Source organism: Mercenaria mercenaria, chromosome 4, assembly GCF_021730395.1.
Source record: "Mercenaria mercenaria strain notata chromosome 4, MADL_Memer_1, whole genome shotgun sequence".
Taxonomy (NCBI): Eukaryota; Metazoa; Mollusca; class Bivalvia; order Venerida; family Veneridae; genus Mercenaria; species Mercenaria mercenaria.
The window spans coordinates 76,343,526-76,358,408 of record NC_069364.1 but is presented as its reverse complement, the minus strand read 5'-3'; the positions used below and the strand labels follow the sequence as shown (position 1 = coordinate 76,358,408).

The window sequence follows — 14,883 nt, the reverse complement described above, 5'->3', positions numbered from 1 at the left end:
TCACTTCCTTTCAGGAAATATTAACAGTCACAAACATTGCCATGTGTTTTAACTAAATTTAGTGTTTAACTAAATGTGCAGTGCCATGTGTTCAGTATGTCTGTATATACATGTATATAAACAATACAAATGTGTGTTTTACTTTTCTGTAAATATATATTTAATAATTTGTTAAGGTACAAAATTAAAGTAAGGTTAATTAAGGTGATTATTAATATATAGAACTTTCCATAAGCAATGAAATTGTGTGTTTAATATTCTGTAACTATATATCGGATTCCTTGATATGACATTTTTATGAATTTGTTAAGGTACATAATATCAATAAATAAGGTTATCAATAAATGAAAATATTCAATGACTGTAGTGATTAGTATGTATATATATATATAGAACTTTTGAAAGTAATGCAATTGTGTGTTTTATTGTTTTGTAAATATTTTCTGATTTTTTATATCATGAATTTGTTAAGGTACATTATATCAAGGTAAATAATATCAATAAATAAGGTTAATTCAAAATTGATTAGTATGTCTGTATATAGAAAATTTCATAAGCAATGCAGTTGTTTGTTTTATTGTTCTGTAAATATTTATCTGATTTCTTAATATGACATTTAGTATATGAACTTACATTATATCAATATATTATATTTTTTATATCACATATAGCATATGAATTTGTTAAGGTACATTATATCAAGGTAAATAATATCAATAAATAAGGTTAATTCAAATTTTCAATGACTTTATTGATTAGTATGTCTGTATACAGAACTTTTCATAAGCAATGCAGTTGTTTGTTTTATTGTTCTGTAAATATCTATCTGATTTCTTAATATGACATTTAGTATATGAACTTACATTATATCAATATATTATATTAATAAATAAGGTTAAATAAGATTTTATAACAATATGACAATAAAGTTACAAATTTTTTATGTGTTGTTATGTGATACAATTAATGTCCATAGTGCATCTTTATTAGTCCTTAGTGGCCTGTTGTGCCTCCTTAGCGGTCTTTAATGGGAAAACTGCGTGAAATAATTTACTCATATCTTTTTTATTTTATGATTTTCTTTAGGGTCCTTATTGAACCCTAAGTCACCCCTTAGTGTCCTTAGTGCTCACTTAAAGGTCCTTAGTGGTCCTTTGTACCTCCTGAATGTATATTTATTCAAGACACATAAGCACTCAGTCAACTAGCCGTGCTATCTTATGATTAAAATTCAAACTTTAAAATTAAAGTTATAAAATATATTGGCACTGCTTTCAATGATTATTATCATAATTGTCCCTAATTTATCCATAGTTCAACTTTAATAGTCCTTAGTGGCCCATAGTGCCTCCTTAGCGGTCTTTAAAGGGAAAACTGCATGAAATAATTTACTCATATCTTTTTTATTTTATGATTTATTCCTTAGATTTTTGTTTAGGGTCCTTATTGAACCCAAAGTCACCCCTTAGTGGTCCTTAGTGCTCACTTAAAGGTCCTTAGTGGTCCTTTGTACCTCCTTAGTGGTCCTTAGCGGTCCTTAGTGGTCCTTAGCGGTATATTGCAGGACCCCTTGTTGATAACTGGTATTAACGACTCTTCAGCTTCAATTGGTTTCAGTCACAGTCTGTTTTGGGGGTCAATTCAATCACCCCAATTGTAAACTTTCTGGTGGCGAGCGGAGGTTAGCGCAATTTTGTTTTGTAAAAGTAACAATCTCAGCTGCATATTATAGTTAGAACATTAATATTATTGTAAGCTATTTATAAATAATAACTATTCTACTGTCTCTATGCATTCTTCTATATTCAGGGCAAATTTGACTTTAATAATTTGCAATCGTGTTCATAGATAAAAGTTTGATTACCCCACCCACTAACAGTCGTGTTTATGGAAGACATTTCGACCCCGAAACATTTCAACCCCAAGAGACAATTCGACCCAAATACATTTCAGCCCCAATCGACCCCATTCTATGATATGCATAGTAGATTAAAAGATGTTAATTTATTTGAAGGAACCTTATTTGAAAAGTGGTGTAGAGTCAGTGTACCCGGTTTCGCATACATTTCCTAAGAATACTTTCCTATTTAGCCAAAAATGATTAAATTTGAATTTACCTCTACATGTTTTGATAAATACACTTATTTTGGTTTAAAACACGCTTACTTTCCTTTCCCACTTCAATGACGTCATACCTCTTGGTGAACTTGATTCGGATAACATATTTTGACCAGTTTTTGCATTCAAGTGTACCCGGTTTCGCACACCATGCTATCTATAGAATTCAGTGATAGTAATGCATTTACCCAAAAGAAAAATTTCAATTAACTTTTTAAGTATTTATTCTATTCAATTTAAACATGTATTTTCCAATAAAACATCTGAAAGTGAAATTAAAAAGCAGTTATGAAAGTGAAATATAGGGACCAAACCCTGTTTTTACTGCTTAAAGCAGAAAAGGCTAAAACAGCTGAATACATGAAACAAAAATAAACAATAGAAGCTGCTGAATCACAAAAGACCCCAACAAGTCTTGTCATTCGATTAAGTTCTCTGTTTTAATAAAAACGTAAAGCAACAGTCAAGTTGAAGTCATTTTGCAGGTTGGGAGAACTTCAATATCTGTTGAAATATTTTTCATTTCGGTAAAGTAATAGGTAAATACCTACATGTATGAAGGAAAATTGATTTTTCAGTTTATTTTACACCTTGTTGTTGTTTGGTTAGTCATTATTTTCATAAAATTTAATATTTTTCAGCTGACGTTATGGCCTCCATTAGTATTGTTATTGTTTCTGTCTGCACTTACCAGAACGAGGCTCAAGCGGGGATGGACCCCTTGTGTCAATTTATGTAGGGAATAACTCAATTTTGTGAAATAATAACAAAGAATTGTTGAATTTTCTGCTTTATTCTCACAAAGCACATGAATTTGCTGGATGTGCGAAACCGCGTACAGTGCGAAACCGGGTACACAGACTCTATTTATTTGTCCCTTTTAGAGACGGCAGTGGCTACGATTACGGTACTGTAATCCTAGCCTTCGATTCTGGGATTACAGAAGTTCCGTATTCCTAGACACATCTATGAGGATAGGCTAGGATTATGGAAGTATTTAAGAGGCATCAATTATATGTTAAGACATGCATAAATGATGTTGTAAACTTACTTTTTTCACTTAAAATAGCGAAAACGAAATACAAAAACTTATACGAGTGTTGATTTCGCCCGATTCTATATGCACGGAAATCTAAAGTGACAGGCAAAATAAAATCATAAAATTTTTAATAATGAATATTTTAAAAAATATTTTTGAGCTATTATTAAGAATATATATAATTCTTCATTTGTCTGCCAATTTTCAAAAAAAGAAATTATATTTAGTGTGGTTTTGGAAAGAAAAACGTATGTATACGGGTGTTGATTTCGCCTGTTTTTTAAAAGAGTTTATACTAACCCTAAATGGCTGATCGATAACACGAAATAATAGGGCAGGCATAAAAAACCCACTATTTAAAGTGAAATAAGTGTAACGTTTCAGTGCCACACAAATCCCGTCAGTGAAAAGCTAGCTCATCACCAAAGGTGATTTAATGTGCATATATACTGTCATTTTACTCCAATGACAATTGACAGGTTTACAAATTTGCATATTAATGCAATTACTTCCCTTTATGCATTCAGTAATCGTTACATTACTTTCACCTCCGAGAAATCTCGTCCCGAGATTTGGCCTAGGAAATACATGGGTAAGGCAACTCCAGTCCGGCAGTTGACTTCATCCCACGGCTGCCACCATTTGTAACGTTTCAGTGCCACACAAATCCCGTCAGTGAAAAGCTAGCTCATCACCAAAGGTGATATAATGTGCATATATACTGTCATTTTACTCCAATGACAATTGACAGGTTTACAAATTTGCATATTACAGGGTTCGAATTTAGCCAGATTTTCTACTTGCATTTTTTCGCAAGTGGTATTTTTTTTTAACTTGCTAAATGAAAAAACAACTTGCATTTTCCGCGACTTGTCACTTTATTACAACATTAACACAAACATCCACGTGACGAGTCAAGCCAATTGTATCTGCGCTATGTAAATAGTAACTTATTATAGATTACCAAAAAACCCACCGGATGCGGTAAACGTCATCAAAATTAGCGCAGGTACTTGTCAGCAGTTGAAAAGACATGCGCACGGGACATGTATCGAGTGTAAACTTCCGTTTACGACGAAAGATGAAAGAGTGCTTCGAAATTCGTTCTGCAAATGACAATGCGCTGCAATGACCGCGAGTTGTTAAAGAAAGAACAGTGAAAGATCGAGACGACCGTTAGAAATGCACATTATTCAGCCAAAATTTTTCACTCGCAAAAAAATGCTGGTGTCTGAAATCTCACCTCGCAGTTTGAAATTTGCACTCGCATTTCGCGAGTATGCGAGCTTAAATTCGAACCCTGTATTAATGCAATTACTTCCCTTTATGCATTCAGTAATCGTTACATAAGTAAGTTTACAATTACATTTATGCATGTGTCACAGGGTGAGAAAAATGTGCAGCCAGACCGGGACTCGAACCCGGGGATTCGGAATACCGTTCCGATGCTCTGCTGACTCAGTGACTGAGCTACCCGGCCGCCCACACACTTTCTCCCTGTTTTAATATTCAAGTTCTATACCGTGACATATTTCCACAATCAAAAAAACAACTTAATCGTCCGGGATATAAATTCACTGCTTTGCTTTTTGTCCTTGACTTAGTTAAAATATATGTGTAAAGAATCATAAACTTTGTGTTGCACATAATTATTTCTCAAAAAGTAATTGACTATCTAGAGTCGTGAACCTATATAGGAATATAATTTTGCTTAAAGTTGAAGTAGTTCACCTGAGTTTTGTTTAGGATTTCATTCAGCAGAACTAGAGCTACGGCTAAGTGAATTTATAGGTTCAAAACACTTCAGTTGTCTAGGGATTGTGGTAGGAGTGCATTGTTGCCTGAAGGTATCAAGACCATGTTGTATAACAACATTTACCAATTAATACAAGGATAGCTGTTCCATATCATGGCAGTATCAGGGAAGAATAAAAACCTAATATTTAGAAACACAGTCTATATAACTTTAATGGCACTGGTTTAAAAAGCTACTTATATTTTTCAGCTCTGAAAATGTGGGCAAATCAGTGGCAAGGAGGAGGATGGCCAGTTCAACAAGCGCATTTACAGGCTATGCCACATGATCAAGGTAGGTGTAAATACTGTTGATGAACAGACCCTTGTGGCTGAGAATTCTCAGTTGATTGTCCACACACTATAAAGCAGATTGTTCACACACAAAATAAGATTTTATTCAATGTTGCTGATTATAGTTTTGTTTCTATCATTCATTGACTGCAGGGTGTAAGAAAGAGTTTTCCAGCACTAAGTAATGAAATTACCAGAAACCCCAGTCGGGTATGCAGGAATCCCTCGCATTCAACTTAATTGGCATTTGTGTACAATGGGGATAACCTGTTCTTTTTAATAAGCAAAGAGTTCTACGATTTTAGCATTCATTTGAAATTTTCATATCAAATATATTTCTGCAGTTGATTGGGCTGCTTTAGCAAAGCAGTGGATAGCGCAGAAGGATGCAATCACCACTTTACAGGGGGACCCTGCTCCTGCCCCAGCAGCTCCTATCCCTCCTGTCAGCCAAAACCAGGAACCAGCACCCGCAGACAGTATGGAGTTGTGTAATGAGGAAAACAGCGAGCAAACGCAAAATAATGGAGGTGAGGAGGGATTTATAAACCATTTGTTGACAGCATAAAAGTAAAATCTAAACATTTTAGAATTGCAATTGTTTAATCTGTTGGAAAACTGGCAACAAAAAACACAAAATTAAGTTATGAAGACTATTAATACAATGATTTAATATTTTAGTATTTGCAAGATGGCATTGGGGTTTTGTTCTAAATGAAAATTAAAGAAAACTTACCTATACAGGGAGCAAATGTTTTATTGGCAGGGCTTTTCCCAGCAGTTACATGGGGCCGAATATCGTCCCCATTCCCTATGCCAAAATCCCAACTGAAGTGTATTTTAGGTTATTCAAAGAAAATGTTTACGTGCTAAAGCAATCATACAAATTGTTGGAAAAACCAACCTGTAACAATTTTTAGTAGCATGGCTGTCTGCACATCGGCAAAAATTAAATATATTCTGCTGGAATATTGTACGTTTGTAAGGAAAAAACTTTCAAAACACATTGATATATTAAAATTAATTAAAGTACACAAACATGTTGACAGATTTGTAATTCATTTTAATGTCTACCACAAAAACTTGAAAATAAAGTTTTAAACTAATATAATCAAATGTTAAAACTTTATAATCTAATTGATTTGTCTATATATTTTTTCAAATATACTGTGTAAAAAATTCCCAATTTGACAAGGGCATTTTTCCCAAAAATCTAGAAAAAGCGCTGACAAGTTAAATGCAGACATGAATGATTGCATTACGCTATTTATTGTTATCAATGTAATGCACTTCATCAAGTCAGGAAGTAATTTCAAATGTATATGAAATTGTTGTTCAACAACTCATTTATGTGTAGCAAGAAAGAAATCAAAGTTTTAATTTTTGTTCATAAAGGTATGTATGGTGGCCAGGAAAACTGGGGTTGGGGAGGGAACATGCAGTGGAATGCTCAGAATCAAGGATGGGGGATGCCACAGCAGCCCATTCAAGATAATAAGGTAAATGTTTCATAAAATTTGATGAATTCATAAAAAAGAAAATGTTCTTGTTCACAAGACATTTTATTTTTAATTCAAATCCTATTGTAGGAATTTCAGATGCTTTTCCTATAAACGTTTCTCATACACTTTGATTCCCACCTCAGAAATAAGTGTGATAACACTGTTTAATATATCTCCCAAAATTTCGTGTCATTTCAAAATTGAATTTTTGGACATCCTGATGATGGAAATTTTAAAGTCACATACCTTCATGAAGATGGTGATTAGTGTCAGTATTCCGTCACTACATGAAGATACTGTTTTCAGAATTTCTGTTGATATAAGTTTTATGAATTTAAGTTGTTGAAATGTTATGTAATCTATCCTTCAGGCAGAACCACAGGGCTTTGACTATAATCACAGCAGCTTTCAGCAGTTTGACTACAACCATGGGGGCGAATATGATGATTATCAGGTAATTTTCACCTCTGTTCAACTAGTTGTATCCCCAGTGTGAAAATACAGGTTATAGAATTAGGTTTGCAGCAAGTTGGTCCATATTACTGGAATATGAGTATAGAAAATTCTCATAAAAACATGATTAAATATAAATAAAAGAAGTTGCAAAATTTTTGTATTGTCACTGCATTTGATTTATATTTAATTAATTTTAGATGAACTCTGGTGGAGGTGAACCTCCATGGGGTGGTGGTCCTGGGCATGGCCACTATCCACCGAGGAGAGGCAACTTTATGAGACACCAGAGAGAACTATCACCTCAGGAAGATGAATCTGTGCTGCTTGGTATGTTAACCCGCACTGTAAATTGTTCATGATTTTTAGCTCACCCGAGCTCACAATTTTCTTCAAACAACATCTTCTCTAAAACCATTGGGTGGAAGTTGATGGAACTTTTCCTGGATGTTCCTTTGTGGTCCTCTTTTAACGTAGTTTAAACAGTTCTGCATAGGGGCTGCCAGATTTCTTCTATTAAACTACAACTTGTCTTAAACCGCTTGTCCATTTCAAAATAATTTCACAGAAATGGTCCTAATTTAACTCTCCCAGAATTGAATAGGGGAAAACCCTGCTTTAATTGTTATTTGTATGTTAGATGCTGCCAAGAGGAAGACCCTTCCAGCCTGGATAAGAGAAGGTCTGGAGAAAATGGAACGTGAAAAACAGAAAAAATTGGAGAAGGAGCAAAGAGAGAAAGATTTGGAGGCAGCTCGTCAAGCCCGTGCTGAGGCTGAGAGGGTCGCTGAGGAAGAACTTCGCAGGGAGAAAGAGGGCTACCACGATGGCCCCCGTGTTCCTAAAAAAAGCAGATTTGTATGTTTTATTGAATATCTATGAAAAATATATATATTTTCTGTCTCCATGCTGCTTTACATGTTACCAGTTATGTTTGTGTTCACCAGAACCTCTATTTTTGTCATTGCTTGATACACATTAAATGTGGAAACTGTGCATTGTTGATCAAGAAATGTTGTGTTATGTTACAGGATTCAGATGATGAAGATGATAGGGACAGATCTGTGTCACCAGCGCCTCGGAGGAGATCGGGGTCGGCACATTCTCGGAGATCTGGTTCTGCTCATTCCCATTCGCCACACAGCAGGAGATCTACAGAAAGGCGCAGCCCATCACCAGTTAAAACAGAGGAAGAAAAACAGGCAGAATTTGTAAGTTTGCATTTAATTTTTATTTTAGTTTGACTGTATGAAAAATAAAATGGAGTAGTTTATTGCTCTGGTGTCTTGATAGCCGATCAAAGTTTTGTAAAGCTTAGTTTCACTGTATCTTCTCAGCTGCTGCCCAGGACACCATCAAACAACATATATTCTATGGTCAATATGTGCGTTTCTACCAAGGTGCCTGCTGTTGCCTGAAAAGATCCTTCACCATAGTTGGAAAGTCTGTATTTTTTATGAGCTTAACTATATCGATGTGACTTAAAACTAGACCAATCCCCTCAAAACAATATATCAAATCTGTGGAAATCGGTCAATATAGCTTTGTTCCTCGGTTTCACATTTGAACAGACTTACCAGACTTACTCTGTGCAAGTACAAATGAATTTTTATGCATTAAATGTTTAGGTAGAAGATACCTTGCTAAAGTGGTGAGAAGGGGAATTCATTGTTGAGCATTTATAGGGTGTCGATTGTTCTCTCTGTGTCAAGTTTAAAGTAAAAAAGAAACTACAAGTGTTTGTGTATTAGCTCTGTAGTGTTGGAGATTAGGTCAGTACTACTGAACAGCTTAGGTTTGTCTTGGAATAGTATCTGTATATTGAATGTGGGACTTGTGATAAAATGAGTTGATGTAATGATAAAATTAATGAGTTTTAATTTACAATTTAGATGATGAAAGTACGGCGTATGTTAACAGAGATTTTATTGGAAGTGACAGACTCGGAAGTACATGACATTGCTAGAAATGTTTACAACAAGGCAAAGGCTAGTGCATCAAAAGGTAGGTCTACAAACAGGTGCAACATTTCAGTGTTTACTTTTAATAATTCTTTTAACTTTAACCTGAACAGGTTTGTTTGTCAGAGGTTTTGTGCAATAAGAAGTCATTCTTTATTCGAATACTATGTTCTTTCTTTGAGTATTTTCATGAAATACTTTCCTCGGAATTGGACTTTTTGTAAATACTTTTTTGTGTTGTTAGAAAACTTTATGCAATATGTATGTAATTTAATGATTTTTGCCCAGAAACTAAAAATAAAATTTTTATCAGAAGTATTTGTTTTACTTTGTTTATCAAAGACTGTTTTGTTTTGTGATTGTTTCTATTTTAAGTGCTAGTAGTTACAAAAGTGTTTAAAGGTTAGAAAGTTTTTGATAGAACAACGTAAGAGGTGACTTGTGTATCTCTAGTGTTTGGGATAAATATTTGCTGCAAAGATAAAAATTTAACTTGAATATCCCTTATTAAACCTGTATAAAGGGTCAAACTTGATACTTAGAAAGGTTGGTTTAATTTTTTAAGGGTCCCAGACACTATAATGACTAGATTTGGATTATGTGATTAATTATTAATTATAGATTTTGAATTTTCCTTTTATCAACCTGTATAAAAAAAGTTGATACTTTGAAAAGTTTGTTTTATTTCTGTAAGGGTCTCCCACTATTATGTCATATGACTGTAGATTTTAGTCATGTGAAACTAATTTGACAGGCTACATGTCTTGCCCCTTTTCATTGTGTTCAGTATTGTTGATGTATGTAGACTGTATAGCAACTTGATTCCTCCAGTAATCATTGCACATACTGTTTGTTCTTCAACTGATATAAATGCCACACCTTTCCATCAATATGGATGTAACTACTGTAAAATCAGATATTTTCATGAGGATTAAATTTTGCAGTATTTAAAATCGCATTTAGTTCACATGGTGGAATATTTGTGATACGGTCAAACTTCTTTCCCTCAAACTCGGATAATTCAAACACTGCCCTATGCTCGAACTCCTCCAGGTCATAGCAAAATCCCTGTATAAAGTATAATGTTTGATAGCTGGAACTACTGATGACTGAAACAAATTTTGCCTGTCCCGTTGAGTTTGAGCGATGGACGTTTGACTGTATATGACAAACTTGTGAGATATGTAAAGGTGATTTGTATACTTTTGCGAGTATTTATTTTATTGAATATTGACCTTTAGCAAATGTAATGAAAATTAAAGCTGTGAAAATAAGCACACAAATAAGTTCACACAAAATTTTTTACAAAATTCAGAGATTTTTACAGAGAAGTATACATTTGTGCAGTTTATGACTTGAGATGATCGTGCTAACAATTACAGATTATTAATACAGGTCATGTTTTCAACTCTACTGTTTGTTGGTGTTGAAAACATGGCAACATGTTACGGATTTGTAACTTTGATATCTTAAGTATTCTTGTACAGGCATTCCTACAGGATTTCATCCAGGTGCTGTGTTAAACATACAAACTTCCTTGACAGTTACTTTTAGAATTTATAGCAGAAATTCAATTTGAGCAGCATTCATTCAGCTGAATTATAAACTCTCATTCTGATTCCATTGTTTAAAAGGTCTGTACATACTGATTAAGCAGGTCTCGAAACTAGTCCTAGTGCTTTATCGTTAAGACAGAACTTTATCTACTAAATCATGGTACACCAGAGTTTAAGCACTTGTGAAGTTTAACACTATTGTTTATACTATTTAATGGAATGTCTGTGCAGCAAAATGTTCAAGCCAAGGTGAGGGCTTGTTTAAAATCATAAATGATAACATGATTGTGTGTATTTAGATTTCTGATATTGTGATAAACAGCTTACATTTTTCAGTAGAAGATTTTGATCGGCAGATTTTTGATATATCTGCCGATAGACTTGCCAGTGAGAGCAAGGCTTGAATCAGGTGTAGACTATAAACTAATGTTGTCTCTTGTATAACAAAGCTCCAGCAACCCAACTCGCCAAGTCATCAGCTTTGGCTTCTATTACTTCCCTCGGTAAGTTGTGTTTTATTGCATCTTGGATATTTTACTCATTTAATTTTTTAACAATTTTGTGAAATTTAAGATAAGGATCCAATGACATTTGGTAAACGTATTAGTAAACAGAATTGTTAAAAGCCAAAACTTACTCTAAATTGGTGCACAGGTAAGTGAAACTATTAGAATATTCTTTTAAAATGGGTTGGTTTGATTTATTCTATTTTTCTAATATTTTAACTTACAGATGATTAAAGGTGAAATTACACCTTAACTGTTTATATATTACTGCTCTTTGCTTGATTTTTTAATTTCTGAAGTTTCGCTGACAATATTTTCAAAAAGGACACTTCACTGATTGAGGACAGCAGCTGTTTTATGTTTTAAGTAGAAAATAAGTGAACAGAAGTGGCAATATGTTATCATGTGAGTATTCTACAGGTCTTGGCTATGGTAGTGATGACAGTGAGAACGATGATGACAGTGAAGATGACAGACGTAGAAGTCGCGGCGAGTCTTCAAGTTCTGAATCAGAAAATGAGTATGAAGATAAGATCCGAAGGAAGCGGGAATCATTTGACAGGATGCAGCGCCGCAGACTTGAAGAACAAGAAAAGGAAGAACAAGACCAGATAGCAAAGAAAAAACGTATGTTTACCATTTATTAAACATAGAAAACCATCTGCTAATATCTAATTTATCTTTAATGCAAATGTGTATTGCACAGATATTTTGAGAATTGTTGGTAAAGGCCTTTGCCTATCATATAGGTAAATTCACATGCAATAAAGGCAATTAATTCTAGGCAAAGGGCATTTTATTCAAAAAAAAATTTTTTCTTTCTTCAACAGAGGTAGAAATTCGGTGGCTTTGAAATCAGAAATGGAATGATTGTTGTCTAGTTTCGGAAATTGAATTTGTAGATTGTTAAAAGAAGACATTGTTTTACAGATTGGAGTGTTTCTCTGCCACTATTTGGGGCTGGTGGGGAGGGGGTGGAATTACCTTATTTTCAATTTGGAAGTTGCCAAATACTGGTCTCTGATATATAAGTAGTAAACTATTTGTAGTTTAATTCTGAGTGATAAATCATTACTAAAGGTTAAAAGCAAAATTTTTACAGTTACGTGCATCACAGGTAATTCATACTAGTATGAATATATCTCATCAGTGTTTAATAGTTAATCTCGGTATCAAAAGTGTTAACTTATACCCCCTTGAAGAAGTGGGATAATACTGCTTTGCACATGTCGGTCATGTTAGTATGTTTGTCTGTCTTACTGGTAGAGTGAACGGTTTCCGCTCAATAACTTAAGAACCACTTGACCCAGAACCTTCAAACTTGGTAGCATTATTTTGCTTATCAAGTAGATGACCCCTCTAGTTCTGGGGGGGTCATGAGGTCAAGGTCACATACAGAAAGCATGAAAACAGTTTCCACCTAATAACTTGAGAACACTTGACCCAGAACCTTAAATTTTGATAGCATGATTGGGCTTATGTTTAGCTACTAAAGCATAAATATCTCTGAAATTCATTTTAGGTTTATACTTAAATACAAGTTAGATTTTTTGCCATCGTTTAGAACTTTCATACCTTCTTTTTGGCAAGTGTTTATTATCTTTGAAAAGTTATGGTACTCTCTTTATTTCTAGTATGTACCTCATTCTTAAAACTTTATTGGTTTTATTCATTTACTTTAATTGATTGTTTATAAACATTTTTTTTTTTTAATTTGTAGAGGAAATCCAAAACACACCTTCATTTCTAAAGGATCCACTGTCAGAATCGCACAAATACCCATTTCAGCAGAACAGACATAATGATATTCCTGGTTTGGAGCACGAACTTGATAACCATAATGAACACAGTGTTAAGAAAGAAAGAAAACCAAGTGAGCATAGACAAAAACATGAAAGTGATAGAGAATCTGAAAAGAAAGTGAAGAGAGAGAAAGAAAGAGCGAACCAGAAAGAAAGAAAGCGGAGGAAGAAGGACAGTTCAAGTAGTTCAAGCAGTGGTAGCAGTAGCAATAGTGGTTCATCTAGTTCCGAATCTGACTCGAATAGTTCTAGTTCTGATTCTGATTCCTCATCTACTGAATCCTCTGTACAAAAACAAAAACTGAAGTCAAAATCTAAGAAAAAGTCTAGTAAATATGTAGGTGATAATGAAATGTCAAGGTCTGAGAGGGAAAGAGAGCTTAAGAGGAGTGACTCAAGTAGATCAAATAGAGATAGGGAAAAGACAAGAAGGGAGAGTGAGAAAGACAGAAGAAGGGATTATGATGATGGGTATGGGGAGGAGAGGGAGAAAAGAAGGGAGAAAGAAAGAATGAGGGAGAAAAGGGATAGAAGTAGAAGTAGGTCAAGGGACAGGAGTGATCGAAATAAGCATAGGGAGAGTGAGAGAAGTAGGTCACGTGACAGAAGTGACAAGCCCAGAAGAAAGGAGAGAGAAAGAAGTAGGTCGAGAGATAGATCTAGGAGAGAAAATGAAGAAAGAAGTGAAAAAGCAAAACGAAAAAGTAGAGATGATAGACGAGAATCTCTAGACACTTCTCGTGATGAATATTATTACGAAGACAGTAGTAGAAAATCTAAAAAATCTAGTAGAAGGGATGATCGGTCCAGTTCAAGGTCCAGGTCAACAAAAAAACGAAGAAGATCGCGTTCGGATTCTTCGGAGAGTGATTATCACACCAGCTATAAACATAAAAAATCGAGTCGTGAGTCCAGCCCACGTGATTCCAGTAGGCGACGCAGCAGTAGACATGATGAGTATGAGTATCTAGAAAGAAGTGGTAAGAAGTCAAGTCACAAACGCAGGTCTCGATCAAGGTGGGCAATTCTTTTCTTGATTATTTTCCTCGCTCTAGTTTATATGACTACAGAAACAGTAGTTTACTTTTCTTCAAAATGGATTTTTGTCACACATTTTTTATAGACAGTCATCATCATATGATATGTTTCAGTTTTGTTCTTGATCGTCAGTTTACTTAAGTATTTGTTAATGAAAATTTTCCCAGTCTTGAAAGATTTTTATATTTTAATATTGTTTGTGTTGAAATTGAGATACCTACATTTATAGGTACATATTAATGAACTGCTTTAGACTGCAACCTTCCTCAGCTGAACGGGCAGTTGGGATTTGTTTTTCCAAGAACCCAGTTTTGGAAGAGATTGGTGTTTTTCCTTTTCAGATAGTTTTGGCGAGATGTTGTGAATTTTAACCAGAACGAGCATAATTACCATGGCAACTACAAACCACACCGCTGTCCTGCATGTTGAATTGATTTGTACATAGTTAATTTTGTAATAAAATATTTACATTTGTTTGAATTATTATAATGTTAAATACATATGCATGTAATTATATCCTGTCTGGTCATCAAATACCACACTGATCTTATGTTTGATCCCTCCTTTCTGTAACAAGTGTTTCTTTGAATTCTCTGTTAATATTAGACAGTACTATTGATGTCATACATAATTCTGAAGATTTCCAAAGGTGGTAATAGGAGCTTTTTAACTTAAAATATTGCGATTTAATATCTCAAAGAAAAAACAAACTATCTTTCTGTGGGTATTTTCCATGGTACAGCCATTTTAGACAGGAACAAAATTAAAATTTTGTTTTGATTGTATTGTTTGATGGACAGTTATAAAATCAATGTTTAAT

General features: G+C 34.2%; 1 protein-coding gene across 5 annotated transcripts in view; it reads left to right on the top strand.

The window, feature by feature from the left end:
* The window catches only part of LOC123552185 (arginine/serine-rich protein PNISR-like), a 151,134-nt gene extending 136,591 nt beyond the window's left edge, over positions 1 to 14,543 (top strand). The window contains exons 1-13 of one of the 5 annotated variants that reach the window (XM_045341640.2): positions 1,647 to 1,751; positions 5,163 to 5,246; positions 5,590 to 5,775; positions 6,641 to 6,744; positions 7,118 to 7,201; positions 7,401 to 7,530; positions 7,841 to 8,058; positions 8,232 to 8,411; positions 9,093 to 9,204; positions 11,167 to 11,220; positions 11,644 to 11,850; positions 12,944 to 14,042; positions 14,405 to 14,543. In XM_045341640.2, the coding sequence (XP_045197575.2) occupies positions 5,171 to 5,246; positions 5,590 to 5,775; positions 6,641 to 6,744; positions 7,118 to 7,201; positions 7,401 to 7,530; positions 7,841 to 8,058; positions 8,232 to 8,411; positions 9,093 to 9,204; positions 11,167 to 11,220; positions 11,644 to 11,850; positions 12,944 to 14,042; positions 14,405 to 14,408 (2,454 nt within the window). In that variant the 5' untranslated portion in view covers positions 1,647 to 1,751; positions 5,163 to 5,170 and the 3' untranslated portion in view covers positions 14,409 to 14,543. Of the gene's footprint in view, positions 1 to 1,645; positions 1,752 to 5,161; positions 5,247 to 5,589; positions 5,776 to 6,640; positions 6,745 to 7,117; positions 7,202 to 7,400; positions 7,531 to 7,840; positions 8,059 to 8,231; positions 8,412 to 9,092; positions 9,205 to 11,166; positions 11,221 to 11,643; positions 11,851 to 12,943 lie in introns of those variants that run through there. The other 4 variants (XM_045341637.2, XM_045341636.2, XM_045341639.2 and 1 more) reach the window with 4 other exon arrangements.
* Positions 14,544 to 14,883: the final 340 nt, after the last annotated feature.